The sequence below is a fragment of the Chenopodium album genome, chromosome 18 (assembly GCF_948465745.1).
Source record: "Chenopodium album chromosome 18, dcCheAlbu1.1, whole genome shotgun sequence".
Lineage (NCBI taxonomy): Eukaryota > Viridiplantae > Streptophyta > Magnoliopsida > Caryophyllales > Amaranthaceae > Chenopodium > Chenopodium album.
The window spans coordinates 46,072,101-46,089,862 of record NC_137851.1 but is presented as its reverse complement, the minus strand read 5'-3'; the positions used below and the strand labels follow the sequence as shown (position 1 = coordinate 46,089,862).

The 17,762-nt window shown below is 33.6% G+C and overlaps 1 protein-coding gene across 1 annotated transcript; it reads right to left on the bottom strand.

Moving 5' to 3' along the window:
* Positions 1–14,827: 14,827 nt before the first annotated feature.
* LOC145592225 (protein FAR-RED IMPAIRED RESPONSE 1-like) lies at positions 14,828–17,698 on the bottom strand. Its single transcript, XM_081648682.1, has 5 exons — positions 17,506–17,698; positions 16,875–17,117; positions 16,305–16,780; positions 16,131–16,202; positions 14,828–15,634 (listed from the first exon to the last, which is right to left on the bottom strand). The coding sequence occupies exons 1-5, from the start codon at positions 17,696–17,698 to the stop codon at positions 14,828–14,830; spliced, it is 1,791 nt and encodes a 596-aa protein (XP_081504808.1).
* Between the last annotated feature and the right edge of the window lie 64 nt (positions 17,699–17,762).

Sequence of the window (17,762 nt, the reverse complement as noted above, 5' to 3'; positions counted from 1 at the left end):
TAAGAGCTAAAAAATGCTCCTAAGTATCTTCTGAGTGATGAATTCGGTGTCATGTTAAGATAGGCCGCAAGGCTTGGACATCACCTATTTTCAATTTTTCGAGAAAAATAATTGATCGAGGACTTGTGAAAATTAACAAGCTGCCCTGACATACTACAAAAGTCATCAAGTACGCGTTTTAGGTTATTACACACAGAAGAAGCGGCTTTACAGAGGACAAGACTGTCATCTGCAAAAAGAAGGCAAGGAATATTGAAAGACTGAGGTGTAATCTTAAAGCCTATTCCATATTTGCGGTTCATACTTTCTAGAGATAATTTACTTATAAGAACCTCCATGCACAATATAAAAGCTAAGGTGACAAGGGGTCTCCTTGTCTTAAACCTCTTGTGGGCTTAAACCATTCGGTAGTTTCGCAGTTTATCTTAAGTGAGTAGAAGACTTTGGTCACACATTCTTAGATCTAGTGAATCCACTTGGAGGGAAAGCCAAAGGCTGAAAGGGTTTCCCATAGAAAGTCCCATTCAATCCTGTCATACGCATTTTCCATATCCAATTTCATAGCACACCAACCCGTTTTATTTTTAGATTTATGGAAAGTTTTCATGATTTCCTGAAACATAAGATATTGTCATGAGTAGAACGATCAAGAGTGAAAGCATTTTGCAGTGGGCTTATTGTTCTTTAAAGTATGGGACACAAGCGAGCAACTATGATTTTCGAGATAGCCTTATAAACTGTATTAACCAAACTAATAGGGCGAAAATGATTTGGGTTTTCTGGGAAACCTATTTTCGGTATTAAGGTAATGATGGTATGGTTTAGAGACGGTGGTAAGTAGCTATTAGAGAAGAAACTTTAGATGGCAAGGGTAATGTCCTTTTCAATTACTAGCCAATAAGATTGAAAAAACTTTGCTCCAAAGTCGGTTGACCCAAGAGCTTTAGTGGGATTCATATCAAAGAAATTGCCTTGATTTCATCATTAAATATAGGGGCTAAGAGGCTATCACAATCCCCCTCTGAGGTAATTAGAGTAATGAAAGAGAAGTCGATATGTTTATTGTTTGGAACCTTAGACTTGAATCTACCCTGAAAAGAGTCAATAAACAGTTAATAAATCTCGTCTCGAGAATCTACCCAAGCCTTAGTCGGGGACTTTAACCTGTAAATTGAAGTATAAGCTATTTTTTTCCTCGATCATCTTATAGTGGAAGAAGCGGGTGTTTCTGTCACTTTGAGACAACCAATTTTTACGAGAAAGCTTACCTCGTTAATGTTGACCAAATAAAAGAAGCTTTTCTCTTTGATGGATCATTCGGTTAAGGTGGCTAACTAGTATAGGATTAAAAGGTTGGACACGTAGTGAATTCTCAAGGCTAGTAATTTTTTCTACTTTAAGTAATAATTTGATATTATTATTTCCATATCTATTCTGAGCCCAGTTTTTTAGTTCATGTTTGATGCGAATTAGCTTTTGTTGGATTCCATAAAACCTCGATCCTTGGATTGGATGGGGCCAAATCCTTTTCACTATAATATCATGAGATTCCTTCTCAAGTGTCCAATGATTTTGGAAATGGAAAAGACGGTGAGAAGTTAACTGATCGTTAAATGAGAATCATAAATTAACGGTGCATGATCCGAAATTGTGAAAGTATTAAAGCGGAATTGACTCTTGGGAAATTGCTGGAGGAAGGAGTAGCTACAAATTGCCCTATCTATCTTTTCGTATATTACACTATTATTAGCGCATTGTTTCCGAGAAAAAGAATTTTGGGCGCTTGGTATGTCTACAGAAGAGGTAGTAGCTAAGAAATTTGGGAGTCGTTTTAATTGACGGGGTAGAAAAGATCTCCCCCCACTATTGTCTTCTAGAGACAACATTTCATTGAAATCTCCTAATACTAACCATGGATGCTTGCATTAGAACTAAAAGAGGTGAGGTAATCCTAAAAATTATTTTTATCAATTTCTTGAGTTGGGGCACAGATGCCTGTAATTAAAAAATCAAGATTTAGCGGCTTAAAATTGATATTTAAATGTGCACATCTATTTGTTAAGGTAGTCTGATAATAATCTCATCAACTAAGAAATTGTATTGTGAAGTGTATAGACTAGAGAGTGAAGCCACCTTGTTGAGGCGGTTGTATTTAGTAACAGCTTTTCTAGCCATTTGATGGCATTCTTTGCAGCGCTCGAGCTTTTTCCCTTCTCGCGACATTATCCCGCCGACAACATTTGGGCCAGAGCCAGAGCAAGAAAAGCGCTACAACATGACACGCACGGTCACAGCTGACGGATGTAATTGTGACAAAAATATAATTGTTTAAGGCAAGAAAAGGCAGGGCATCAAATTACCATCACCAGCTTGACATTGTTGTAATATAGACAGAAATTTACCTCCGTTTTTTTAAATACAACAATTGTGAATATTTAGAGTAAAAAATCGGAGGAAGTAGTGTATAATAATTGGTGTAATAGAAGAAATAGATTCATACTATACTATGGATTCCATAGAAATTGAAATTAAACTAATCTGAAGGATAATCTTTCGTCGACATTATTAAGAAAATCGTACGAGTATGTGATATCGAGATGTATTCTTCTTCTTCAATTTGTGACCGTCAATTTCCACCAAACAGGCATCACAAGCGCCGAATTCTTCGAAAACGTTGTTCGAAATTGATGGAGGCTGCTTAATCATGTTTAAAATCTCATCGTCATCATCAAAGATGTTCATTCTATCAGCGTCACCACCTACACCTCCATTTTCATCATCAGATGATATTTCCATATCTGACAATTTCACCTCCGCATTCATTCTGTTCTCTACTCTTCTTATCCCAGGCACAAATACTTTCAAATTTATATTTCATAATAAATAATGAAAATAATATCTGAAACCCTAACCAGATTTGGGGTAAATTTTTAAAGAAAACATGTGAGAAAAGGGAAAATACCTACAAAGATTGTAGGAGGATAATATATTAATTCGTCAATTGCAATCATACAAAATTAGCGTTATTTGAATTCAATTGAAATTATTCTGATCTGGAAATCGCAAAATAAGTTCAATTTATAAAAAATAAAGACCAAAACACATTTCGTCGTCTGTGGGGATCGAACCCACGTGGTTAAAATCCACGTGCTCTACCATGACGACATTATTTTTAATAAACTAATTTTGTGTTTACCTATTTATTTCTGAAATAGAAGTCAAAAGTCATGTTTATTCAACAAATCACTAAAAAATGCAATGTATATTCTTAGCTACTATATTTGTTAATCAATAGTTAAATATTTATTATAACAATGTGTATATGAGAGTGAGGAGTAGCTCAAGTACTCAAATCTTCCCTCCCGGTTTCACAGCGAAAGAGTATAGCAGAGGTGATTCCAGAGATGTCGCTTTTGACTCAACAATAGTTGTTGTTAAAGTTATAACAGTTGTTGTATGGGCTATTACGTGTTTTAGAATTTTTAAAGATGTTTTATAGGCTTAGCGCGCCATGCATGAAATTGGAGAGGGGTTAGTTAGATTTGTTGTGTTAAAGGAAGAAAAAATATAAGACTATATTATCAAATATCAAATTCAAGGAGTATTTTTGTGATTATCTCGCTAGCCTTGGTTGTCAGGGCAAGTCCGCCCTGGCGGGGCAGAAGAAGGCGGAAACTAGATTTCAAGGAAAAGGAGAAATCTCATGTGCCCGGGCAAGCTCTTGCCCGATCGGGCACGTGGGATTACTGTGTTCTTGAGAATCTTTTAGCCGTCTTTTTGGATTCCTTTCTTGTTCTCTTTTGATTCCTTGTAACCCCTACATTTAAGAAGATGATTATGGTGATTAAATCTTCATCTTTATTCTGATTTATTCACCCCTCATTGATGCTTGAGATTCTTCTATGATCTTCCATGTTCTTCCATCATTCTCTATAAATGGAAGATTCGTTTTCTAATTTTACATACTTGAAAAATACATCAAACACAATAGCTAAACACAATCTCTATTAGGCATAAGTTACTTGGCTCCAACCTTCCACCCAAAAGTGCCTTTGAGTGGAAGTTCTGTGTTAACCTTAGGGAACGTGCTGACATATAAAATTGAGCACCCTGGTTGCATCGGAATTTCGTTTTTAAGTCAGTCAGTTTGCTTCACGACACATCATACTCTTTCTTTTTTGTGAGATCAATTTTTCGGTCTTGCTTAATATATTTTATTCTATTTGTTCTAGACTTCTCAATTATTTACAACAATTTGAAAATGAAATTATGTCTATTGCTAATAGTATTGTGAAGTCTCTTCCCAACCTTTCAAAGTTGGAACCTCTTGATGGTAACAACTATAAGAGATGGTCATAAAAGTTCAACAAGCTTGTTTGTGGTCATCTCCTCAACCACTTTGTTTGATTTGATTGTCAATTTCAAGTCAAATAAGGTTAATTAAGACTCTTTGGAGAAGAAGTATGGAGCGAATGATGCCGGGAAAAAGAAGTACGTGGTGGGCAAGTGGATCAACTTCAAAATGGATGATGAGAAGCCTATCATGACTCAAGTCCATGACTATGAGAGTGGTGACTAAAATTCTTGGTGAAGGCATGAATATGTGTAAGACTCTCCAAGCCAATGTCCTCTTGGAGAAACTCCCTCCCTCTTGGAATGACTACCGTAATTCTTTGAAGCACAAGAAGAAGGACATGACTCTCCAAGAACTCATTAGTCACATGAGAACCAAAGAGGCTAATCGCCTTAAGGATAAGTTTGAAAATTTATCTCTTAATTCTTCTAAAGCTAATCTTGTTGAGTCTCCTTTGAATGTGTCTAAAAACGGGAAAAATTTCAAGAAGAAGGGAAATAACAAGTTCAAAAGTAACTTCACTTCAAACAACAAAATCCAAAAGCCAAAAGGTGTTTGCTATGTGTGTGGGATCGTTGGACACAAAACATACCAATGCACCCGAAGGCATGGAACCAAGAAAGATGGCAACCCCTCCCAAGCCAATGTTGTTGAAAAGGAAGAAATCAATGCGACGGTGGTGGTGGAAGCCAATTTGGTTGAGAACAAAGTAGAGTGGATTTTGGACACCGGAGCATCAAGGCACTTTTTGTGCCAATAAGGCTTTGATGATTGAGTTTGAAGATGTTACTGACGGCAATCATGTCTACATGGGTAATAGTAGTACCGTCAACGTCCTTGGCAAAGGAAAGGTCCATCTCAAACTTATCTCTGGAAAAACTTTATTTTTAAATAATGTGTTGTATGTACCTTCTCTTAGAAAAAATCTTGTTTCGGGATCCCTTCTCAACAAAGCCGGTCTAAAACTTGTCTTTGAGGCCGACAATATTGTAATAACTAAGGGTCTGTTCTCTTCAGATTATTTTCAGTTCAGTTTAGTTTAGTTCAGTTCAGTTCAGTTCTTAATTTCCTTCTCTCATAAAATATTCAATTGAGTTCAGTTCAGTTCATTCAGTCAATCAGAACAAGCCCTAACAATGGAGACTTTGTTGGGAAAGGTTACCTTAATAATGACTTGTTTGTTTTGAATGTAAGAATGAGAATGGAAGTACTTCGTTTTGCTTATATTATTGAGTATTTGAAAATTTGGCACAATCATTTGGGTCACCTAAATTCCTCTTATTTGAAAAAGTTAAAGGACATGAATTTGATTTATTTTTCAATGGATGACAAACTTGACAAATGCCAAATTTGTGTTGAGGCCAAACATACTAAGAAACCATTTAAGCAAGTGGTCTCAAGATACAAAATTACTTGAATTGATTCATTCGGATTTAACGGACTTTAAAAAATGCACTAGTAGGGGTGGTAAAAATTATTATATTACTTTTGTTGATGACTTTGACACCTATTCTCCCGTGACTAAGATTGCCACCATTAGAACCTTGGCCCTTGCGACAATTCATGACTTAGTGGTTCACCAAATAGATGTCAAAACGACATTTCTTAATGGAGACCTTGATCAAGAAAATTATATGACTCAACCTTAGGGTTTTGTAGTGAAGGGACAAAAACACAAAGTGTGTAAGCTTAAAAAGTCTCTTTATGGTCTTAAGCAAGCTCCTAAGCAATATAATGATTTTAAAAGTTTGATAGCACTCTTAGGAGTTGTGGCTATGTGGTTAATTCGATATTCGGATTATTGTTTATGCTCTAAGGAGTTTGAATCATCCTGTTTTATATTATGTATATATGTTGATGATATGCTTATTGTTGGTACTAACCTTGATGTGGTGAATAATGCTAAGCCTATGCTTTCTACTAAGTTTGAAATGAAGGACATGGGAGAAGCCAATGTAATCCTTGGAATTCGTCTAAGGAAAACAAGAAATGGTTTTGCCATGAGTTAATCTCACTATGTGGAAAAGATTCTCAAGAAATTTGATTCTTTTGATGTGGTGCCTTGCAATACCCCATATGATCCCAACATGAAACTTAAGAAAAACAAGTAAGGGTCCTAGTGTATCTCAAGAACTCTATAATAAAGGTAATTGGTAGTAAAATTCAAAATTATAAATTTACTACATACTACCTCCGTTTTTTTTAGTTGACATCGTTTGACTTTTACACTATTCACACACTACACGTTGACTCACTTTTGTGATTTATAGATATCATAAAATATAGGCATGTGGGATCTTGTTTGAATTGTCTCGATGTATATTTTATTAATATCCACTTTTTTATAATTTTACAATGTTGATAATTAGAAATATTAAGCGTTAAAATATGGGTTGACAAGTGTGATAATTGAAAGGTGTCAACTAAAAAAACCAGAGGTAGTATTATTTTATTTTAATTATATTTTATATATTTAATCTATTTTTAGTTAAATTGGGATTTATTAAGTCCTCCAGAATTAGGATACATTATTTTATATTTGATTAGGAATCCTATTATATATTATATGTTGAAAATTAGGATTAATGATTAAAATAATACATACACATCTTATCTTTAGTACTCCTAATTATATGTTACAAAAATTAAATTAGTTACCCTTAATCTCATAGTTCAATTAAATGATCAACTATATCTGAAGAAGAACAAAGATCGTTCAAAATTGACATTCGAGTTGATGATTAAATGATCTACTAGTAGTAATAGTTAATTAATTTTCCATTTAGTATGTATCTACTTACATATAAATCTCTAAGACTTAGAGCCTGTTTTGATTGACTCGATTGAGCTGAACTAAACTGAACTGAACTGAACTTATTGGAGCTTAACTGAACTGAAATGAACTCAATATTTAATGAGAGAAGGAAATTAAGAACTAAAATAACAAATTTTCTTAAATAAACTTGGTCCACAATAACATTATTGTGGACCAAAATCTCACGTGCCAATTTACTCACCTAAGCTTCTTACAAAAATTGCTCCAGATTACAACCACCTATTTCTTTCCTTTATTTTGCAAGAAGCTTACACTTTCTCTCTCTTCCAACTGATATGTTTATTTTATATATTATTTTATCCCCGTCCCTTGGTCTTAATTAGTAGTGTTTTTGGCTCTTTAGAGCCACTTTTATTACTAATATGTTTTTTCTAGTGTTTTCGTAGTTTTGGTTGAGTTTTATAGGGAATTGAACTCTTGGAGCATTTTCTCGGGATTTTATGAAGTGACTACGAGCATTGGAGGAGCACGACCATCTTTCGTAGCCCAAGATCGGTTAGAGTCATCGAATCGGTGATTAAGGGCTCGACTTATGAGAAGATGAGGCATTGGACCAAATGATTAAAGCCCCAAGGAGGATATTTGGTTTGGGCCGAGTTACAAGACTAAACAAGGGTCTCCGCCCAAAGTCGCGCCCGATCGGGCGGTGCCTCGCCCGATCAGGCGCAAGAAGAGAAGCTCACAAAGAAAAAAAGGCGCGCCTGATCGGGCGCGTGTTTCTGAGGAGAAGTTTAAGCGTCGTTTAAGTTGTTTTAACTTAGGATTTTCGAGCTTAGTTTATATACGCTTTTGTTAAGCGAGTTTAGTATTCTTTCTCCCTTCCCTTACTCTCTCTCTCTAACTTTTCTCTCTCTCCTCTTAAACTCTAATATTATTTTCTCTCTCTACAACTCTTTGTTTCATTCCATCTCTTGTTTCCTTCAACTTTGGTAACGATTTCTTCTCCTTTAATCTCAGTTATTTATTCTCTCTCTTAAATCATGACTTGTTTAATTGCTTCGTTTAGTTTATATTTAATTATGTGTGAGTAGTTTTCTTTCTAGGGTTGTGGGGATCCATAAATAATATGAAGGGGTAATTTATTATTGTTAATTGTCAATGCTTGATTAATTTCCTATTGATTGATTTAATGTTATGCAGTTAGATTTGGCCAGATTTAATTCGTATGAGTTTAGCAATATTGATTCGAGATTCGAGAGATGAGAATTGATGTTTAGGCTTAGTTACAATAGGCAGACTAATTTATAAATGGTTAGGTCGAGATTCGAGAGATGAGATTTAATACCGGTAAATTAACTCTATGATTGTAATACGTAGCGAAAGACCTTTATGATCTGATTAATTGATGCATTGATGATAGATTGTTATGTTTTACCCTGGAATATTATTTATTGGTGAACCTATGCCCTAGGTCTTTTATTATTTGATTTCTCCGTAATTTTATTTCTCCCTACTCATATTCTTCGTAGTATAGTTCCTTCAAATAACAACTTTTGGTTACTTAATAATTTAGAATATAATAATAAATTAGGAATAGAAAGACTCGTTTCCCTGTGGATTCGACCCTACTTTCCTATCTATTATTGGTTAGTGGTTTTAGGAATTACTTTTGATTAGGTGATACGACTTTAGCCTGTCACCAACTTTCCTTTCTCTCTCTTCAGCTTGAATTCTACAATGGCGAGAACCCGTGGAGGTGGTACATTTCAACGAAAACGTGGCCTTCGTTCTTCGGCTACAAAAGTCGACGAACCACCACCTTGTGGTAATTTTTGAATGAATTTTTGATTTGCAATGTTCGATTGTTATTTCGTTCAATTTTGATTGTTTTTTGTTTTCTCATTGAATTTTATTGATAATGTGTTGTTCTCGACGATGATTTGTGCAATTTTGAGCTGATTAATTGTTGTTTTTCTTTAATTGAAACTATTTGTATGAATTTTTGTTTGAATCTTTTTTCGTATTGAAGATCATTTGAATATCTAGGGTTTTTTTCGATGTTCGATTGTTTTTTATGTTTATTGTTCGTTTGAACACATAAAACCTAATAAATGTTTGATTGAATTTTTTTTTTATAGTTCAAATGATTGTTTAGATATTTGCTTTCTCGTTGAATTTTGATTGAAAATTAATTGATGATGATTTGTGCTCGATGATGTTACTAGCCTTTAATATGTAATATGTAATGGTTCTGTTTTTTGTTTTGTGTGTTGATTCCTATGATTCCGTGGAATTGTTAGTATACTGTAATCTGTTGAACTGTATATGAGGATGAAATTGTACTGATTGGTTGATTTTTGGTGTTGGATTTTAGAGAGTTGGAGTTTTGGGGATTTTAGCAGAATGTGCTTGTTTTAAGGGATGAAATGATGTGAACTTGATTAATATGCATTTTAAGATTCTTCTATGCTAATTGCATATTTTCAATCATACTCCTTAATTACATCTGCTATTATATTACTCTCTGTCTTTGTTGCGCTTTATGAATCGAGTTTTTGTTGGCTGGCTTTGGGAGCTATTGTTAAGTGATGAATAGTCACTTGCCTCCTCACCAAATTGTCTCTTGAGTACCATCACTATAACTAGATTAACTAGAGAAAAATCAATAGCAGGGTTCTAACCAAAATCTGCTAATACTTGTATGTTTTATAGAGTACGAGGCAATAATCAACCCCCATGAAAGCGCGTAGAAGCTTCACTAAAATACAAAAGTTTCATGTATACTAAAAGTAGAGCAAAATTATTATCATTTATCTAAAACTAATATGCCTTAAAGTCCTTACTAAAGATACACATGGTTCATACTACAATCTTTATAATGCATGTTAACTGTTAAGTTTTTTTTTAAAGTAGCATTGCTAATTATTTTTGGTTCTGTTTATCATATATGCTGTGTAAACGTGCACTTTACAATGACATGTCACGGTCTTAAATTTTCTGGTCACTATTGTTTCAGTAAGGTCACTATAATTTACATTTTGATTTCTTTTCTATAAAAATGGTGCCAAAGGCTTGAAGAAGAATACTAGAGATAAAAAGAAAAAGAGTGTTGCTGAAGAAGATGTTTCTAGAGAGGTTCATGAGCATCCAGTTGCAGTTCACCTTCATCTCGACAAAAGAGAACTCGTGAAGATGAACCCGAACCTAGCGTTGAATCTACTGCTCTTGTTCGTGTTAAGAAGCCAAGAATAAGAACGAAGAAATCAATAGTTGAAGCAGGTGGTGATGTACCTACGTAAGTAACTTTATTTACTTTAAAGTGCTCTCAAAAAGTTAGATTCAACATGAATGTTGGTGTGACTATGCATTATTATTTTTATTTTGCAGATTGCGGCCAGTTAAAACTAAATGTAGGCCTTTGCATTTGGTTGACATGATGTCTAAGTTTACTTATGATCAAAAAATTTCTGTAAATAAAATCGGTTTTGGAGGGTTGTTATCATTGAAGTTGAAAAGGAATCCTACTAGTATGTACAGGTGGCTAATTGATTCTTTTGACTGTGGTAGCTGCATGTTTTCAATTGATAATACTAAGGAGTTTGTGGTGACTGAGTATGATGTGTATGATATGTTTTTCCTTCCTTTGAACCCCAAAAATGTTGAGGAGATACCTCGATCTGCTAATAAAAATAATCATGACTTTGTTTTCAAACATAATTGGAGGTTGAATTTTGGGTTGACAGATGAAAATGACCAAATTCCACTTAATTTGTTAGAGGATAGGATACCTACTTTAGGTCAAGGTGGAGATGAGTTTAAGAAACTCTTTGTTATGCATGCAGTATCCATATTTTTAGCTCCTACTTCTAACAGAACCGCTGATCTTAGGATTGCCAAGGCACTTGATGATGTTGGACAAATTAAGAATTTGAATTGGTGTAAATATATTCTTGAAAAACTGTGTGAAGGTGTTAAAAGTTACAAAAAAGGAGAAATTTAGAACTGTTGTGGTTGTATTTTGATGTTGGAGATTATTTACTTCCATAGGTTGAAATTTAGGAATGTTGAATTAAGTACTTCTTTACCCTTAATTCAACATTGGAATGATGAGTTGATTAGGGACAGAATTAAGAAGGAAAAATTGTCCAAAAGTTTTGGGTGTGGAATTTTACTCTCTGATGTGTATCCTGTTAGTGGTAAACTGAAGTTTCAGGATGGTCATGTAGGTACTACAGGGGGAAGTATGGGGAATGCTGATAATGTCAGGGGGGGTAATGATGTACCTGGTACAATACAGTTCATTCTCCCACCAGGTTCGATGTCAGATCAAGAGATCCATTCGGTTGCTATTGATGTAAGGAGTAGCTGAATTTTATTCTTTTTTTTTTTAATTATTGGATATGATTTAAATATTTATACATGATTTTTTTAATGTCTTTGCAGCCCGTTCATGAACAATTTTTTTCATGAAAAGAGATATGAATGTGATTTCTTGTTTTTATAATGACAAGATAAAACAGATTCTTCTTTCACGCCGCAATGAGACCAAAAACGCTCCTGGTATTAATGTGTCCCAGGATGATCAGTTTTTTTTGGATCCTCAAGTTCAATCTATGATTGACGAAGATCTCCGAACTTGCTATTTGGGTGACAAAAATGCCCGAGGTGTTTGATCAAGTTTCTACATTTGACCACAACAAAACAAATGAAGGGAGAGAGGCAATTAGAGGCACTTTACCTGTGATTGGCTTTGAAAATATTCTTGCAAATGGAGGGTCCAAGTGTTCGATTTCTTTTGATTGGAAATCTGATGAAAAGCTTATACTCATTTCACACTTTTTGAAGTCAAATAACAAGGAAATGAAGCTATTGGATCCATTAGTCCTAGAGATTGTTGACTATTGCATTATCAATGATTCTTGTTTGGCTCCTAAGTAAGTAATCTTTTATTTGATTACATTGATTTTCTCTAATTTATTTATTTATTTATGAAACACCTTTTTAATTCTTATTTTATACTCTTTGACTCAGTGAACTGTTGGTATTTTTTCATAAAAAGCATTTGATTCAAAGGCAAGACTTCTACACATTAGGAGAGCCTTCAGAAATCATGAGCAGTAGTATTTTGGATTGCTGGGCATTGCTTCTCAATGAAAATCAGAAATGTCTTAAGGATGGACCTCGAAAATTGTACTTTGGTTCTTCAATTAGTGTGAGTTGTTTAATTATTTCAATGTTTATACATGTTTATACTTTTCACTTATTTTTTTATTTATGTAAATATTATGAAGGTTACAATATTAGAAGCTGCCGGCAGTGATGACAATTCACAACTAGTGGACATTGTTTATCAAGAATTGGAGGAGTGGATGAATATAGCTTGCAATAATTTTGGTTTGTCAGAAGTGGAGCTGGTAATACTTTCTGTTTTTTTATGCTTTGAAAAATATAGTTCCCTTTCTTTATGTTATAGATACCTTTTTTTAAATGAGAGTGCCTATTGAAAATTGCATAAGTGTATATTTAAAAGAGGTCACTATAATATCAAAAATGGAATCTATATGTTTTTTTTTTATTCTGACTAATGGTGGTATCATTGTTGCAGATATTTTTACCTTGTCTTTGGGGCAATCACTATTGCTTATTTGTGGTGAATTTGACTGAAGGAAAAATTCAGTTTATTGATAATTTGAATTATGATGAGGATAATCGTATCTTCTTGAAAGTTGTCTAGTCTCTTAGTATTACTTTCTCACTCTTCCATATTCTCACTATTTTCTTGTCTAATAGGTTTTGATTGTGATTTTTAGGAATTAGGATTTGGACAAATGTTAAACTAGTTTGAAATTTTTATGCTTCAGATTTCAATGCCATTGTTTGTGTTGGTATGGATATTATATATGCATTGTCTATTACTATGATAGCTTCTTAAATAGGAAATTGAAATTCTGAAGTCTGCAATTTGTACAGCATTAGTCAAGGTCTTATATTCTTGTCTACTATGGAGTTTTGCCTCTGTTTTCAAGGTTATGAGTTATGACTGATTATGGGCTGTAATTGGTCATTAATTATTGATTGTTGGATGAAGCTGGGTGTTAATCATTTAATGCGACTGTGATCTGATTATATGCTTTTTTGCTAGTGGGATATGATCAGAACCTTCTTTGATCAAAGGCTTACTCAATCTGGAGTTATGGTTGACTACGCTTTGAAGTTTCCTACTTTGAATTAGAGATCTAGCAAAGATAATTCAGATTCTGGTGTTTATACTATAATGAGCATGCTTTTATTCAATGGAGCTGATGAGCTTAAATGTGAAATTTTAAAAACAGTTATGATTCTATCCCTTTTAAATTATTTGTTTTATTTCTTTTAATTAATATCACAATATCTTATATTGATAATTTACTTTTTTAGGCTTCAAATAGGAAGATTCTCCGGATTCAAATTGTTGCATCTTTGGTGTTGTCTGATATGAATGAAGCTAGATCAAATGTAATTGGTAAGGTTACTGAATTCAAACCTGATAGGCAGCGTCTTTCAAAAGAGGTTGAAGAAAGAAGGAAGAAAGAGATTGAACAGAGGAAGAATAAGAAGAAGCCGACTATAGACAAGAAGAAGAAAGGAAAGGCTTAAGATGTCAGAACATTGTGTAACTGATTTTTTGACTTAGTTGTGATCATAATTTTCTGATGCTAAGCAAAGTACTTTGAAGATTGTATAGCTAATTAGTATTCATTCAACTTTTGTGTAGGTTATTGAATGAAGATTGGAAAAATATTCATTTTGTGTAAACAAGCTTTTGCCAATATTTTATGAAAATGGTATATTGTTTGTTTAATTCAATTATTAAATTTTTATGTTATCATAGGTCACTATATGTTAAAATAAAGTCACTATATTATTTATAAGGTCTTTGTTTGGTGAAAAAAGGTCACTTCGTTTTCAATATTTTATAGTGTCAAAATTAAGGACTATGTTTTAAATTAATGGTAATTATTGTAGGTCACTATATGTAAAATAAAGTCACTATTTTATTAATAAGGTTACTATAATAAATATAAAGGTAACTATGTCAAAATTATGGACTACGTTAATTAATGGTAATAAACTGACAATACAAGGGTATTAAATAAAGATTACTATTTAAAAATAAAGATCACTATATTCTAAAAAAGGTTACTATTCCAAGAAATATATATCTCAAAATTAAAGGTTACTATGTCAATCATAAAAGACACTATATCATAATAATCAGTAGTTATTTATAAGATTTGAGCATTTCATTTTCTTGATTTCTTATCTGTTGATCACAGGAAAAATTGAAACAACATAGCTTTAACAACTAAAAGGAGCCTTCGTTTAACGACTAAAAGGAGCCTTCCATGTAGTACAACAAACTACCAATTAACAACAAGTTTAGAGAATGAGGCTTTGTGTATAAGGTATTACAGTACTCATCTGCTTTTTTCCTTGTTTGTTTGAAAAGGATTAAGTACAATTAAGATCAAATTAAAAGACACTATATCATAACAAAAGACACTATGTCAATCATAAAAGACACTATATCAATATTTAAAAGATATAAAGTTTCCAAGAATTTAATGAAATTACAAATAAAAGGTAACTATGTAACAATACAGGTTACTATGATAAAATATGGTGTTCTTAAGATAAAATTTGATGTCTTCAGACTATCAGAGCATATACTTATTATTAATATTTGGTGTTTTGGCACCAAATTCTCTGTGCTTCCTCCTCTTCCCCTTTTTCATGTAGTCGTAGCTTCCTGGAATCCTTTTATTTGATTGGCCTCCTTTAGTTTTTGCACGAGCTGGGTCTAGTACTTGAACCACACTAGATGAAGTTGATCCCGAATTCTCTTCTACACATGTAGTGTTCTCAGAATGGTTGTTAGTTGACTTCATAGCAGAAATAATCTCATATATTGCACTTGAGTCTTTTGCAAAGCTTTCTTCTAAGACTTTCCTTGCTTGTTCAAACTTGTGGCTCTTAAGGATTAGACTATGATACTTTCTCACCATGTGTAGCCGCCAGGGTGTGAAGTTGTTTAATGTCCCCTTCATCCTTTGCTCTGCTTCCATACTTTTCCAAACTTCAACCTTAGCCATTTTAGTCCACCTGGAAGATATGTATTGCTCTGGAATTTTTTCAACAGAATGCATGTGCAAGATTCTAAGGCTATGGAAGCATAACCAACTCGACTCTTCAAAATTCTTGCATGGACATTGAATTGTTTGGTTTATTGGATCATAAGTTACTGCTTGAGTTGTGCCATCTCTGCCTCCATTAATCAATAGCAGTTTAGTTTGAGATCCAATGGCTAGGTTGAATTCTTCTTCAAAGTCCCTAAATAATGTATGTGTATAAACCTCAGCAGCATGTTTAAGTAAGGCAGACATTGGATAACTGGAAGTAGGAATTGATTTTATGCTATTGAACTCATAAAAATCCTCATTCCTTCTCCAAGTCTTCACTGTCTTCTGAAATATGTTGTAGAATTTTGTCAAACTTGTCTTCTTGTTTGCTTTGAATCCCACTGCGTGATTTGTGCTCTCACTTCTTTGAGACGACAAGATTCTCGCGGAGAAAAAGTCCTTACTTAGAGTTGTTTCCACTTGTGCTTTAGTGAGTATAACCTTTTGAACCAACTATTGTTTTTCAGTTTGTACTTTGTCCTCATTGAATCCCAACATACTTCAAACTGAGCTTCGGTAATACAACCACTCAAGCATTCATGAAAGCAGCTTTGAATGTGTCATCACTCTTCAAAACTCCAAATCTTGTACAACATTTTAAATCAAGTGCCATAGACATAATCTATGTCTAGTATTTGGAATTACCTGCACATTTTTATACAGTTACTATAGTTTCAAAAATGTATACTGCATTTAAAATAGAGGTAACTAAATATAATTTCATTACAAACATATTTAGATGTAGTGGTATTCAAAAAGTTCCTTCAAAATTAGAAATTACCTTTGGTATTGCTGCTGCCATGGCTGCATCTTGGTCTGTAAACAGTGAGACAGGACATTTACCACCCATTGCCTTTTTGAAGGTCTCAAATAGTCACACAAATGAATCTGTGGTCTCATCACCAATAAAAAAACAAGCAAACATAGTGTTCTTCTAGTGGTTGTTTATTCCTACAAAGGGTGCACAGATGAGGTTGTAACGATTCGTCCTATATGTGGTGTCAAATGCAGTGACATCCCCATATATTTTGTAATCTTCAAGCATCATCGAATCCCTCCAAAACAAGTTACAAACCCTTCCATCTGCATCCAACTTTACTCTGAAAAAGAAGTTAGGGTCCTCAGAATAAGCTTCCTGTAATTTGTCACAAACTACTTGAGAATCTCCTCCTTCAATGACCTTTATTTTTAGTTTATAACAATAATTCATGTGGTCTTTCACTGTATGACCAATAACATCTTCTCCTCCAGCTTCATTTGACATGTAATTAAAGGATTCAATAGGTCTTAGTCCAGATTCTTGCATGGCCTCAATCGCTTTCCCTTTAATTCCAGTCTTTGCACGCTCTGAACGGTGGAAATGGTTCCATTGTGGTCTAGTGAGTAGATAATTGTGCACCAACACATGCTGAACTATCTCAAATTGCCCCTCTTCATTCAATTTTGCTATTATCAAAGCATTACAGTTTGTCCTTGTTATTGGAACTCTCCTATTTTGTCTTGTTTTTTTTTTTAACTGAAGAACTTTCCTCTGTCAAGAGTTCTTCTGGAATTTTTTCCTTCTTTTTACCGGAATTTCTTAGTCCAGCTGCAGAACATACAAAGAACTTTTTGGTGATGATATCTTTAGTTTCAATTTTGCTTGTTTGTTTTGCTTTTCTAACACTAAAACCAACTGCAGCAGCATGTTGACAATACAATTCATGTATTTCCGCAAGTGTTGCTCGAGTTTCTCCTACTAACCAACCACTAATCTCATCGTTAGCACCTGTTATTTTAAAAAATAGATCACTATACTATCACTAAAGGAAACTATGTTACTTAAAAGTGGCTTTGCATGTCAGAAAAGCTTTAACAAGTATCATATAAGTATCATGTATTTATTTTAAAAAAATATATCACTATACTATCACTAAAGGCAACTATGTTACTTAAAAGTGGCTTTGCATGTCTATAACTACTGTAAACCTATTTAATTTTCAATCAACATAAATTACGCATAATCGCTTAATTCACAATTGCATAATCGCTTAATTCACATTATCAAATTAATACCTAAATGCCTAATTTAATTTTCCAAACAAACAATTGCATAATCGCTTAATTCACATTATCAAATTCTGAAATCAATTGCATATAATTATATCGTATAATACCTTGAGTTTGCATTAGAGGTTGATTTTCCTCCTGAGCTTCATTCTCATCCTCAGCTTCAATAATAGTTTGTTCTACATCTTCAACAGCTTCGTTCAGATCGAAATTGATGACATTAATATCGAAGTTTGCTATAGTGTCCTGTATACTTTGATTTAGATCCATTTCAATTGATTGTACAGAAGAATTCTCCATGAATTTTGAAGAAATTGATTGATTAGGGAGAAAATAAACCCTAGAATTGATTAGAATTAGAAGG